Source organism: Plecotus auritus (assembly GCF_963455305.1).
Source record: "Plecotus auritus genome assembly, chromosome: 9".
Taxonomy (NCBI): Eukaryota; Metazoa; Chordata; class Mammalia; order Chiroptera; family Vespertilionidae; genus Plecotus; species Plecotus auritus.
Window position 1 is genome coordinate 60,307,277 of NC_137783.1, and position 14,097 is coordinate 60,321,373.

Genomic DNA, 14,097 nt, shown 5'->3' on the forward strand with positions numbered 1-14,097 from the left:
GGCTGTGTTCCATAGATTGTGGGTCACTGTGTTTTCATTTTTATTTGTCTTTTGGTTTCTTCCTTGATATTGTCATTAACTTTCATTGTTAGTAGCGTGTTATTTAGCCTCCATGTGTTTTTTAGTTTTCTTTTTGTAACTATTTTTTAGCTTCATACCCTTTTGATTGGATAAGAGTCTTGATATGATTTTAATCTTGAATTTATTGAAACTTGTTTTGTGGCCTAACTTGTGGTCTATCCTGGCAAATGTTCCATGTGCACTTAAAAAGAATGTATATTCTACTGCCTTTGTGTAAAAAAGTAAAGATATCAATTATAAGACCATCTAGTCTAATTATCATTTAAGGCCACTGCTTACTTGTTGAATTTCTATCTGGATGATCTGTCCATTGATTTGTTAAAGTCCTCTACTATGACTGTCTTACTGTTGCTCTCTTCCCTATGTCCATCAAGATTTGCTTTTTATATTTAGGTGCTCCTATGCTAGGTGCTAGACATCTATGAGAGTTTATCCTCTTGTTGGATTTATCCCTTTCTTATTATGAAATGTCCTTCAGAGAGGAAAGGAGAGGAAGAGAGAGAGAGAAACATCAGTGATGAGAGAGAATAATTTACCAGCTGCCTCCTGCACACACCACACTGGGGATCGAGCCCGCAACCCGGGCATGTGCCCTGACTGGGAATTGAACCATGACCTCCTGGTTCATAGGTCTACACTCAGCCACTGAGCCACGCTGGCTGGGTGAAATGTCCTTCTTTGTCTCTTCTTACAGCCCTTGTTTTAAAGTCTATTTTGTCTGATATAAGTATTGCTGCCTTGGCATTCTTTTCTGTTTTCATTTGCATGAAATATCTTTTTCTATGCCTTTTCTTTCAGCCTGTGTGTGTCTTTTGATCTAAAGTGAGTTATAGGCAGCATATGGATGGGTCTTGTTTTTTTATCCATTCATCCACCATATGTTTTTTGATTAGAGCCTTTAGTCTATTTGAAGTAATTATTGATAGGTATGTAGTTATTGTCTTTTTATTAATAGTCTGTTTGTTTTTGTAGTTCTTTGTTCCTTTCTTATCCTCTTGCTGTCTTATATGTTGATGACTTTCTATAGTGTGGTGTTTGAATTCCTTTCTCTTTATTTCTTCTACATCTCTTATAGATTTTTCTTTTGGGCTTACCATGTGCTTCATATATACCATTATGTTTATAGCAATCAATTTTAAGTGGATGGTCACTTAGTTTGAATATATTCTAAAATCATTACAATTATTACTCACCCCCTCCACTTACTTCTGTGTGTGTGTGTGTGAATCCCTTAATTTATTGTTGTAATTACACGTGTCCATCCTATTTTTGTCTTTTAATCTTTGTACTTCTTTACAAAGTTGATTGATCCCCAGCTTCTGCTAAGTGTTTGCCTTTGTCAGTGAGAATTTCTTTTCCTATATTTTCTTATTCATATTTCTGATCTTTTCTTTTCTTCTGAAAGAAGTCCCTTTACCATTTCTTGTAATACTGGTGTAATGGTGATAAACTCTTTTAGAACTACTTTAGCTTTTTCTTGCCTGGGAAGCTCTTTATCTCTCCTTCAATTCTAAATGACAACATTTCTGGGTAGAGCAGTCTTGGTTTTAGGTCTCTGCCTTTCATCACTTTGAATATTTTGTGCCATTTCCTCTGGCCTAGAAAGTTTCTGTTGAGAAATCAGCTGACAGTCTTATGAGAGTTTGCTTGTAGGTAACTAACTGCTTTTTTCTTACTGCTTTTAAGATTCTCTCTTTGGCCCTGGCCAGTGTTGCTCAGTTGGTTGGAGTATCATCCCGTGCATTGAAGCATAATGGGTTTGATTTCTGATCAGGGCACATACCCAGGTTGCAGGTTCAGTCCTTGGTCAGGTTAAATACAGGAGGCAACTGATCGACGTGTCTCTCTCCCTTCAATGTTTCTCTCTCTCTCCTTCTCCTCTCCGCTCTCTAAAATCAATAAAAAAAAATTTAAAAACATATCCTCGGGTGAATATGTAAGAAAGAAAAGATTCTCTCTTTGTCTTTAACCTTTGGCATTGTAATTATGATATATCTTGGTGTGATCCTCTTTGGATTCATTTTTTGGGGACTCTCACCACTTCCTGGATTTGTACGTCTATTTCCTTCCCCAGATTAGATAAGTTTCTGGTCATTCTTTTCTCAAATAGGTTTTCAATCCTTTGCTCTTTCTGTCTCCCTTCTCTTTCTGGTACCATTATGGTGCAAATGTTGGTGTTTTCCCAGTGGCCCTTTAAACTATCCTCATTTTTTTTTAATTCTTTTTTTTTCCTGTTCTGATTGGGTGTTTTCTGCTTCCCTGTCTTCCAGATTGTTGATTTGATCCTCTGCTTCATCTAATTGATGTTAATTCCCTCTAATATATTATTCATTTTAGTTTTTGTATTCTTTATTTCTGACTGGCTCTTTTTTATGTTTTCTATCTCTATTTTTGTTTCTTATCTCTTTTTAGTTGAAGTTCTCACAGTTCATCTACTCTTCCCCTAAGTTAATTGATCATTTTTGTAACCAGTGTTTTGAACTCTGCATCTGGTAGATTGCTTATCTTCATTCTATTTAGTTCTTTTCCTGGAGTTTTGTCCTTTTTTTTTTTCATTTGAGACATGTTTCTTTGTCCCCTCATTTTGGCAGACTCCCTGTGTTTGTTTCCATGTATTACGTAGATATGCTGTGTCTCTGATCTTGGCAGAGTAGCCTTATATAGAAGGTATCCTGTGGGGTCCAGTGGTACAGTCTCTCTGGTCACCAGAGCTGGGTGCTCCAGGAATGTCCCTTGTGTGGACTGTGTGTGCCCTGCTGTTGCAGATGAGTCTTGATTACCGTTGTCATGTCAGTGGGCAGGAGTGACCATCGGGCTAACTATGAGGACTGGCCATGACTACAGTAGAAGAGTTGTGCAGAGGGCTGACCCCACGAGCAGGAGTTGCTGTAGCCGGTTCTAGTGCTGTCTGAGTCTGTCCCTGTTTGTGAAGCTGGTTGGGTGGTGCTCTGGTGTGGTCTGAAGCTGGCCACTAGATGTGCTGGTTCTGGAGCCTCTTACAAGGATCTCCCGTGCAGGTCAAGATTAGCCACCATTTGTCCCCAGCTTGGGGCCATCTGGTGGTAGCTACAAAGAAATCTGTAGTTGGTTGCCATTTGTGCTGGTCTTGGAGGCACTTGGAAGAGGCTATTCTGTGAACAGAGTCTGGTTGCCACTAGTGCTGGGCTGGTCCCTTTGCCTGGCATCATGTTGAGAACTGAGGCCAGTTCCCACTTGTACTGGGTTTGTGGCCATTTAATTGAGGCAGTGCTTCAAGCCAAGTCTGGATGCTGCTTATGCCATGCATGGGGCTACCTGATGGGAGCTACAACCTAAGTTGAGAGCACTTGCCACTTGGGCTGGGCTTGGAGTCACTTAGCAAGAGTTATAGAGCACACCAGGGCCAGCGGCTGCTTGTTTGGGTTTTGCAAACCTTTGAGAAATTTTAGGAGAGTCCACAGCACAAGCTGAGGCAAGCTGTTTGTGAGGAAAAGCCACTGGAAGCAGCTTAGAAGAGCAGGTGATTTGGGTGAGGCCAAGTCTCAGGGAATCACCAGGGTGCCCACCTATACCTGCTGGCTGGGTGTGGGGGAAGAGTTCAACAAAACCCATGCCCCTCCAGCCCTTGACCTGATGCTAGTCAATTTACTGACCTCCTGTGTGTCCCTGGTGCTTTCAAACTGCTGCCCACATGCTGGAGCTCAGAGAAAGTGAGAGAGTGAGTGAGTGAATGAGTGAGTGAGTGAGTCTGTGAGGTCCCTTTAAGACCTGCAGCACCTAGGTCTCCAACAGCCCTCCATCTCACTTGGATGCAATCCCTGCTGGTTTTTATAGCCAGATATTATGGGGACTCCTCTTCCTGGCACCGGTGGCCTGGGCCGGAGGCCTGGTATGAGACTGGGACTTCTCGCTCCTCAGGGGTGAATTCTGCAGACAAGATCCCCTCCCAATTTTTAATCACCACACTATAGTATGGGACCGGCCGTCCCATGTCTCTGGCACCCCCTACCCATCTCCATGTGGCTTCTTCTCCTGTTTTATAATGTTTTTAATCCTCTCCCAAGGACATGCTTTTATCATTTTTTTTTTTTAAGAGAGAGAGAGAGAGAGAAAAAAAAAAAAAAAAAACATTGATGTGAGAGTGAAACATCGATCAATTGGTTGCCTCCCACACAGGCCCGGCCAATGACTGCACCTGGGTATGTGTCCTGACCAGGAATTGAGCCTGTCACCTTTTGGTGACTAACTGAGCCGCACCAGCCAGGGCTGCGGCTTCTTTATATCCTTAGTTTGGCTGGTCTTCAGGTGGCTCGCAATGGTAGTTGTTGCATAAATCAGTTGTGATTTTGACATGGTTGTGGGAAAAGGCAAGCACATATCTACCTATTTCACCATCTTGACCAGAAACCTCATGTCTCTTATTTCACTGCTTAACCCCAGCACCTGGAACAGTGACTGGCATACAGTAGGTACTCAATAAATAGTTGAGTGAGTAAATGGATGAACTATTGAACAAATGGAAGGATGGCTATGTGGATCCATGGGTGGGTGTGTGGGGGCATGGACAGATGCATGGGACAGATGTATGGATAGATGAAGAAGCCTGGGGAAATAGAGAACATAGGACCCCAGAGACGAGCCAAAACTAACCAGGCAGGCAAGCTATGCACCTGCCTCAGGTAGATAACCTTGGTATGTTGCTGCTCAGGTGCTCCAGCCCATGTCCCTCTGAAGCCGAGTGGGAAATGGACCAAGTGTGGCCAAGCCCTGGAGCCCTGAGCTCCCATGTCCCAGCCACAGGGCAGCTGGGTGCCAGGGTGGGGCAGGGTCTGAAACAAGCATGCTTCCTGCCCACTCATTTGGTGTGTTCTTGGCTTGCAGCCCGCTCCAAAAGCCTGGTGATGGGCGAGCCGAGCCAGAGCCCTGGGCAGTCCCCCGGCCCCCGCGGGCAGGGCCCCGTGCTGAAGGCAGGCTGGCTGAAGAAGCAAAGGAGCATCATGAAGAACTGGCAGCAGCGCTGGTTCGTGCTGCGCGGGGACCAGCTGTTCTACTACAAGGACAAAGATGAGACCAAGCCCCAGGTGAGTGGCGCATGCTCTATGTTGGGCACAGATCGCGGTGGGGCTCCAAGGAGGGTTGACCACGCCCAGGAGAGGGGGGGGCAGAGACCCTACTGTCGGGACCTACACCCCGCAAGCTCCCAAGCCACCGCCTTCGCTCAGAGTGACACTCCACCAGGACTCCCCCGGTGTTTATCCCCAGCCCCGCGCTCTGGGTGCCACAACCATGTCACTGAGACCTCCACAGCTTGTTTCCTGCCGAAGCTGACAGCAGCATGCACAGCGGGAGGAGCAAGTCCTGGCTGTGCTTTTTGACTTTATGTTTCCAAGGAGACACAGGTGCCCACATTTTGCTACTTTTGTTGTCCAGGGAAGTGGGCACCCACCCAACCTGTCCTCCACCTGAGATGCAGCTCCAGGAACGCCTCTGTTCATGCCCCTGCCAGGCAGCAGCTCTTGTGTTTTCCACCAGAACCCTAAGACCCACAGGCGGGGAGGGGGTTAGCAGTGCGCCTTTTCCCCGGTGACGCTCATTCACCCCCTCAGAGCAACTAGTCGCTCTCCTGCCCCAGTGCAGCCCAGTGACTGTTGGACCGCACACAGGTCACAGTGAAGGGCTGCCATCCAAGGCCGCCAGGCTTCCAGGGCTCAACCATCTAGTCCTGATATGGGACTCAGAGAGAGAAAGGACATCTGGGGGAGACCCTGATTTCTCTGGGGCAAATGGTGAAGGGAATGTAAAGGACTCATCCCAAAGGATGCCCCTAGTCAGGGCTCCAGGCTGGAAAGAAAAGGGAGATCCTATATCGGGGCTGGGAGTCAGAGCCTTGGTGGTGGGAACCCGCATGCATCTTGGCAGCTCCCACTGTGTGGGTGGGTCTGGGAGGCAGGGAGTGCACAGTGATGGGCAGGATGGGAGGAGGTACTGGGCGCAGCATGGCAACACAGTCTCCTTCACCCTCTTTTACCTCCCTGAGTACACCAGTGGGGAAGTGTCACTTGGGGCTAGCAGGCCTTTAACACTTCCCCAACCCTTGAGGTTCTCCCTTGAAAAGATGGGGGGTGGGGGAGCAGGCTCAGAGCCTCCAGTGCAATGACTAGCTGCTCATTAATCATCTCTGTCTTCACTGTGTATTCTAACGGTTAACTTCTGTTCATGGAAAGGAATGCTGGTTTCCATTCATGAGAGTGACATCATGATTTTTTAATATGTCCAACTGAAAATTAAAATGTGTTGCACATCAATGTGAATATAGTTAATGCGCTGAACTATACACTTAAAATGGTTAAAATGGTAAATTATGTTATGTGTGCTTTGTCACAATAAAAAGTAAGACAGCTTAAGGAAAATTTTTATAAGAATTACAGTAGAGACTAGTGACCCGGTGCACGAAATTCGTGCACATTAAAAGGGAATTAGATGAAATATTTTAATATTGCTATTTGCCCTTTCTCTATTATAGAAGTGTCAGAGATGAAAGGAAATTAGTAAAATGTATATGAAAATCTTCCTCCTGTCAGAGTCTGGGGTGTGCCATGGGAATCAGAGTCAAGTCCCCACCCACCCACATGCACCTTGAAATTGCACAAGACCCAGACCCAGCTGGCCCCACCCCCATTGGGCTAGATCCAGACCTGGCCAACCCCACCCCCGTCAAGCCCTGCCAGGTGGGGAGTGTGGCCTCAGGTCACCTAGCCTGGCACCAGGGCAGGGGGCATGGCCTGAGGTACCCCGTCAAGCCCTGCCAAATGGGGGTGCAGCCTCAGGTCCCCCAGCCCAGTGCCGGGGCAGGGTGCATGGCCTGGGGTCCCCTGTCAAGCCCCCCATGTTGGGGGCACGGCCTCAGATCCCCTGTCAAGTCCTGAGGTCCCCCAGCCCAGCACCAGGGTGGGGGCAGGGCCTGAGGCCCCCCGTCAAGCCCCACTGGGCAGGGGGCATGGCCTGGTCCCCTGTCAAGTCCCACTGAGTGGGGGGCACGGCCTGAGGTCCCCCATCAAGCTCTGCCGGGCAGGGGCATGGCCTGAGGTCCCCAGCCTGGCGCTGGGGTGAGGTGTGTGGCCTGAGGTCCTTCATCAAGCCCCACCTGGTGGGGGTCGCAGCCTCAGGTACCTGCTGATTGCTCGTTAAGGCTCATTACAGGAACTTGGCCTCCGTTGTGGGCACAGCCATCTTGTGTTACGGAATCCCTGCCTCCACTGTGGGTGGAGCCATCTTGTGTTACGGAATTTCTGCCTCTGCTGTGGGCACAGCCATCTTGTTACAGCGTGGCAGTCAATTGCATATTCCCTCTTTATTAGATAGGATAAGAGGTGGGTATGACAAAAATCATGAAGGCAGATCTGAACTAAGGGTTAGGGAACCCTGGTCCTGTGTAGCCTCTCTGTTCTGTAGGGAACAAAAACAAGTCCCAGAGAGGCCGATGGATCCAATAGGACTTTAGTCAGAGATGCCCTGGCTGGTTTGGCTCAGTGGATAGAGCGTCGGTCTGTGGACTGAAGGGTCCTAGGTTCAATTCCTGTCAAGGGCACATTCGGACTCGATCCCCAGTAGGGGGTGTGCAGGAGGCAGCCAGTCAATGATTCTCTCTCATCATTGATGTTTCTATCTCTCTCTCCCTCTCCCTTCCTCTCTGAAATCAATAAAAAAAAATATTTTTAAATAAAAAAGAGTCAGAGAGATCTGAATTTGTATGACTTGGGACAAATCACTTAATTTAATTTTACTTAGGTTTTATTATTGCTAAAGTGGAAACATCATTACCAGTGTCACAAAGATCACTAAGGATTATACTGTAAAAACTAGAGGCATGGTGCACGAAATTCATGCACGGGGGCCAGGGGCGGGTGTCCCTCAGCCCGCCTGCACCCCCTGCAATCCAGGACCCCTCAGGTAAGGTCCCTAGGCCTGGGCAGTGATCAGGGCCTATAGGGGCCTTCCTTCTCCCAGCTGCCAGCACCTCGCCCCGCCCCACTGCTGCCACTGCTTGCCATCTGTGTGATGGTCCCCCCACCCCCCACCACAGGTCACCTCCCTCTGCAAGGGCGATTGCTGGCCAGCCCCACACATCTGCCACAGCATCGCTGGCCGGTGGCCTGGGCCTCCCTCTTTGAGGCAATTGATTGTGGGGCTCCGCATTTGATGGCTCCACAGAGCGAGGCCCCACCCACCTGCCACAGCACTGCCAGCCAGGTGGCCTGGGCCTTTCTCTGTGGGGCGATTGTGGGGTGATGGCAGGGCCCCTGACCAATAGCATCACACCTGCCTTGGCTGGCCTGGCGCCAGTGAGTGTCATAGCATGGTGGTCCAGAAGGTCATCTGGATGGTCGTTCTGCTGTTAGGTCGTTCAGTCGATTTGCATATTACCCTTTTATTATTAAGGATTATTATTAAGGATATGTGTGGGCGAGGGACAACCTTCCCTCTACCCTCAGGTTCCTCTGGCTGGTCTGATAATCAATAGACTTGAGCAGATTAGCAAGGAAACATAACCAAATTCAATGCATACATATGGACAGGAATGCACACATGAGAGGTTCCAAGACAGAAAGGAGGACTGAGGCACAGGGACACCCTGAGCTGGGGGTGAGAGGACCACCTTGGGGCTTCACAGGTCAATGCAGGATGCTGAGAAGAGCAGATGCTTCCTCAACAAAAGCTGACCTGCCACGGAGATGGGTCAAAGGTTATTGCTGATCATCTCTTATGGGCAAGGCTCTAATTCAGTTCTTCCAGGCAGGGGAGGGGTGGGGGCAGAAGTTTATCCTCAGCCTGCGGCTAAGGTGGCCATCAGCTCAAAACAATCATGTACCACGGAGGCACATGTTGGGGCGACTTGTTCTGGACCCCACATATCATTACCAAGCACTAATCCTGGCACCCGGGGTCCTCATGCCTGGGTACTCTCCTGCTCCCTGTGTCCCTCCTTTGCTTTGCTTTGCTCCCTTCCTCTGGCCCTGCCTTGGGCCTGCTCCCCAGGGCAGGCACCACACCTCTGGCTCACCCACCACTGTTCTCCTTCTGACCTCTGCTCTCTGTGTAGAAGAAGGTCAGCCTGGGCCCTCAGCGGCGTCTTGGCTTTCCTGGGCGGCCAAGTAATATGTTACGGTGACATATTACTCTGATGACTGTAACCAACATCAGGGTTCCCTGCCTCTCAGAGCCCTGCCTGTAACCCCTCCTCTTTGCCCTCTCCCAGCCAGCTCACAGTGCCATCGCCTGAGCACTGCCCATGGTGCCGGGCACACGGAGCTCACCCAGCCTGCACAGGACCTGCCATCGGCTGCCCTCACCCTCGTGCAGCTCTGAGCAGCTCTCTCCCGGCAGACGTGACTCATTTCGCTCTGACAGTAGGACCTTATACTCGTCTGCCTGCGGGCAAAATAGCCCACAGATTTCCATGTAATTGCATGAGCTACATGTAATGGGCTAATTCTCGATATCTGGTTCCTGGAACAATGTGTCCTGTTCACTGTTTACAGTGACAGAGAGCCCAGGCGGTGAGCCCTCTCGCAGACGGCTGTCATCTGTTGGGCAGACGTAATTGCCCGAATACGCTGGACGATGCCCAGAGCATATGCCATGCCATGAGGATCACTCTCGGTGCATGCTCCTGCTCTCTCTCAGCCTGTGACTTGCCCTTCCCTCTCCCCGGAGGGTCAGTGGGCACAGTGTGCATAGATGGGAGGAGAGGAAGGGGCTTGCACACACTCAGAGGGAAGACGAGGCAAAGGTACTTTAAAGCAGAGCCTGCACACGTGCCCTGTCCCTCCAGCTCTTCCCAGGACGTGTCCCTGGCAGTTTCCACAGACAGACTCAGTGTCGTTCACAGAGATTCCAGACTTTTTCATCTCAGTGGTTTTAGCTTCTGCTTGGAATGTCTCCCGGGCCATGAAAACCCTGGCCACATTCTGGTTAATCGGCCAGGTCCACTCACAAGTGCATCCAGTTACCCTAGTTCTCTGCATGTGGCTTTCTCAGCTTCAAGTAGAAACGGAATAGAATAGAAATGGAAAGTATAACTTCCAAAACATAAGATGAAAAAAATGTAACAAATTAAATGTGACCAGTTCAACAATGGGAAGAAATAGAGGAAAGAAACATAAGAAGAGAGAAAGGTAAATAGAAAATGAAAAATAAGTAAATTAGATAGCAAGGACTAGGTACAAACATTTCAGTTTTCATAATAAATGTGACTAGGTCAGATTCATCTATTTCTTAAAAGACTGAAAGTGGGAAATTGGCTTTAAAAAGGAGAGAGCAAGCCCTGGCTGGTAGGTAGCTCAGTTAGTTACAGAGTTGTCCCGATACACCAAGGTTGCAGGTTTAATCCCCAGTCAGAGCACATGCAAGAATCAACCAATCCTATATAATAAAAGGCTAATATGCAAATCGACCAAACAGCAGAATGACCGGTCACTATGACATGCACTGACCACCAGGGAGCAGACGCTCAACACAGGAGCTGCCCCCTGGTGGTCAGTGCAGAGCACCACTCAGCCAGAAGCCCTGAGCTGGGCTCACGGCTGGTGAGCATAGCAGCCATGGTGGGAGCCTCTCCCACCTTCGCAGCAGTGCTGAGGATGTCTGACTGACGGCTTAGGCCTCATCTCCACAGAGAGCGGCCTAAGCCATCAGTCAGACATCCCCCGAGGGCACTCAGACTGCAAGAGGGTACAGGCCGTGCTGAGCACCCCCACCCTCCCAGTGCATGAATTTCGTGCACCGGGCCTCTAGTGGGTACATAAGTAAGTTGAACCAGTGGAGCTCACTCTCTCACTCACCTTCCTTCTTTCCCTTCCTTTCTCTCTAAAAATCAATAATTTTTTTAAAAAAGAGAGAGAGCAATAAACAAAACAAAACAATGGGAAAAAGGTAAGCCAGAAATTTGAGCAAAATGAAAGTAGATTTAACAACATCAAAATCAAATAAAAATAGTTCAAAGTGATAAGAACAAAAGGGAACCATGAGAAATATTTCAAAATAAGTAACAAGCTACCAAGAAAATAGAGCAGCTGTGAACTTGTATGCTCTTAATACATCGCTTTAAAGGATTTACAAAGAAAAACAATAGCCGAAGTTCTCCACCTTTTTCAAAATATTTTTTTTCGAAAAAATGAAATCATGGAGACACATTCACTGACAATAGTGCAAAAGAAAGAAAGGCTTAGAAGTTAAGAACAAGATGGTAGTGAGTGAGGGTGTGTGTGCCAGAGAGAGGGAGAAATCTATTCAAGGGAATAGAACACACACTGTCCTTCATTTATAAGAAAATCAAAACTTAAATTCAAACTTTTGGTGAATGACAGGTTTAAAATCCCAAACCTCCAGTGAAGAGTACATGCTTGATGGGCAGCACCCCTGATGGGAGGGACGGGAGGGGAACACTGAGCAGTGGGAAGCTGGGAACAGGTGCACAGAGGTCACTGATCAGCAGACCCCAAAGAAGTTCCCAGCCAACCGGAGAGCACCCCTCTGTCTGCTCTGTGAACAGCACCCCCAGCAAAGACTCAGCCATGGCAGGACCAGGCATCTCTGGAAATGAAGGCAAAAGAGGACCTACAAATAGGAGAACTGGTTGGAAGTCAGTTTAAAAAGCAATTCGAGGAAACACACTGTTTTCAATAGTGGAACAGCCATTATGGAAACTGTGGAGTCTCCTCAAGAAATTAAATATGGAACTGCCACTTGACCCAGTGATCCCACTTCTAGGAAGATATCCTCCTAAGAAACCCGAAACTCCAACCAGAAAGAATGTATGCACCCCAATGTTCATAGCAGCACAATTTATAATAGCTAAGATCTGTAAACAGCCCAAGTGCCCATCAGTAGATGAGTGGATAAAAAGTTGTGGTACATTTACACCATGGAATACTATGCAGCAGTAAAGAAGAAGGATCTCTTACCCTTTGAGACAGCATGGAGGGACCTGGGGAGTATCATGCTAAGTGAAATAAGTCAGTCAGAGAAAGGCAAGTATCACATGATCTCACTCACATGTGGAATCTAATGAACAAAATAAACTGATGAACAAAAAAGATCCAGAGACATAGAAGAGGGAACAGACTGTGGAATCTCAGAGGGAAGGCGGGGATGGAGGACAGGTGGAGAGAGATTAACCAGGGAATTACATATGCATATATGCATAGCCCAGGGACACAGACAATAGTGTGGTGAAGGCTTGGGAGGAGTGGGTGCGGGGTGGAGAGGGTCAGTGGGGGAAAAAAGGCAGGGACATCTGTAATACTTTCTATAATAAAGATAATTTTTTTAAAAAAAGCAATTCAATCCCAGATGTCCTGAACAACCTAATACAAAGTTGTGACCCCCACCCCCCTCCCCCCGGGAGTGACACGGGATTGTTCTCTGGGAGGACAGGAGAGGCACTCCAGCCGAGGGCACTGGCTCAGCTGCTGGTATTGGGACTGCCCTGCCAGCAGCAGGTGAGGCAGCCGACTTCCCTCCCAGCCTCCATCCCACGTTTGCCCCAGGCCCCAGCGTCTGGAACAACCCTCAGGAAGGAAATGAAGAATTTTCACTGGAGAATCTAACAGGCCAAGAAGAAAAAACAAACTATACGGGCAGCAGGGTCCCCAGTGAAACAGCTAGGCCTGCGTGTGCCCGCCTCTACGCACGCAGCGTGCGCTCAGCAGCTGGAGAGCCGTTCCCTGGAGCAGCTCCAGGTCACTAGACATTTAAGAAACGAATCTCAGAAAAAGACGACACAAACGCAGGAGAGAGAAAAAGCAAGTTTGAGGCAACGGAAACTATGCAGGGCGAGAAAGCGAACTTGAACATCTCCACGGAGAGACCATGAAAATGGACACTCAGAAAACAAGCAGCTCCCAGCCCTCAGAAGTTAGACGCTGTTAGGGTCGCTGAAGGAGGAGCGCATGAAAGGGGTGAAGAATTAGGAATTTATCAGGTCATTTGGATACCAGATGGCTGAGCCCCAAAGTGGTAGTCAGAGGTATGAAAGGACTAGGCAGGCTTTTTCTGGGCAGAGAACTCTCTGTGCAGGTCTGGATTCTGGGAAACTCCGGAGGGAAGAGGGAATGGTCTTAGCGGGTGGAATGTGGTCTGAGCAGTGGAATGTCCATTGTGAAGTAGCCTAAAGGTCAGTTCCCAGGGGGGTGGGGGGGTGTCGATTCAATTCTTTGATCGGATCTAACAGATACCTAATCAGAAACAAAAACTCAAGGGGGTGAGTGAGAAGCATGACACAACCTCCCAGACAGAGGAGAGCTCAGAGGAAAGGAGGACCAGTGTGTGAACAGAGGGAGTCCCAGGAAGAGAGAAGAGAGGAGCTGAGCGATTGGCTTCCACAGGTTAAGCCCCCGGACGGGATGGCAGAGCAGGGGCCAGGGTCACCAACTCCAGGAGGTTCAGGGAGTCAGGGCGGGGTTGGGGCGGTGGCAGGGCAGGGGTGAACAAAACAGATTCTCAGCCTTCCCTTCTGGGAGTTCCATAGTAATGCCTGGAATTTTAAATCAAGACACAGTAATACAAGTTATTTAGAAATAAGCATAAGAAAAGGAGGAAAAGAGTACCTGAAAGAGCTGAAAGTGGTGGGGGAGGAGCCGCTGCCTAGAGCAGGCCTCCAGCCACTTCAGTCCTCAGCCTGCGTTTAGGATATAACTTAAACTACAAATGTGTAATAAAACAAAACCATTTATATTTTAAATTTCCAGAGTACTCCAATGACAAACCAAAGCCTTAGGTAGGGCTGAGGGGAGGCCATGGAGAGGAAGGGGGTCAAAAACTGAGCTGTGTTTGTATTATTTTATTCTCACACCAAGACTATATTCATTGAAGTCCATATTTTAAAATAGTTTTAGTTTAAATAAGAAAAGAAAACCTAAATCCAAAAAAAGGAATGCAACAGGTGCACAGCCGTAGAGAGTTCTTCAGGTACCAGCCAGGGGGTGGGGCCGGAGACTGGAGCGCGGCCACCTTCGCCAGGCAGGGTGCCAGGTGCTG

The 14,097-nt window shown here is 48.3% G+C and overlaps 1 protein-coding gene across 6 annotated transcripts in view; it reads left to right on the forward strand.

Annotated features, from left to right (window-relative positions):
* ARHGAP22 (Rho GTPase activating protein 22) overlaps positions 1-14,097 on the forward strand; it is a 162,077-nt gene that overhangs the window by 29,190 nt on the left and 118,790 nt on the right. For all 6 annotated transcript variants that reach the window (XR_013959022.1, XR_013959023.1, XM_080641300.1 and 3 more), the window contains exon 2: positions 4,942-5,141. Coding sequence is in view for 4 of the 6 variants with exons in the window: in XM_080641300.1 (XP_080497426.1) it covers positions 4,942-5,141 (200 nt within the window). In the remaining 2 variants the exon portion in view is untranslated. The remainder of the gene's footprint in view (positions 1-4,941; positions 5,142-14,097) is intronic.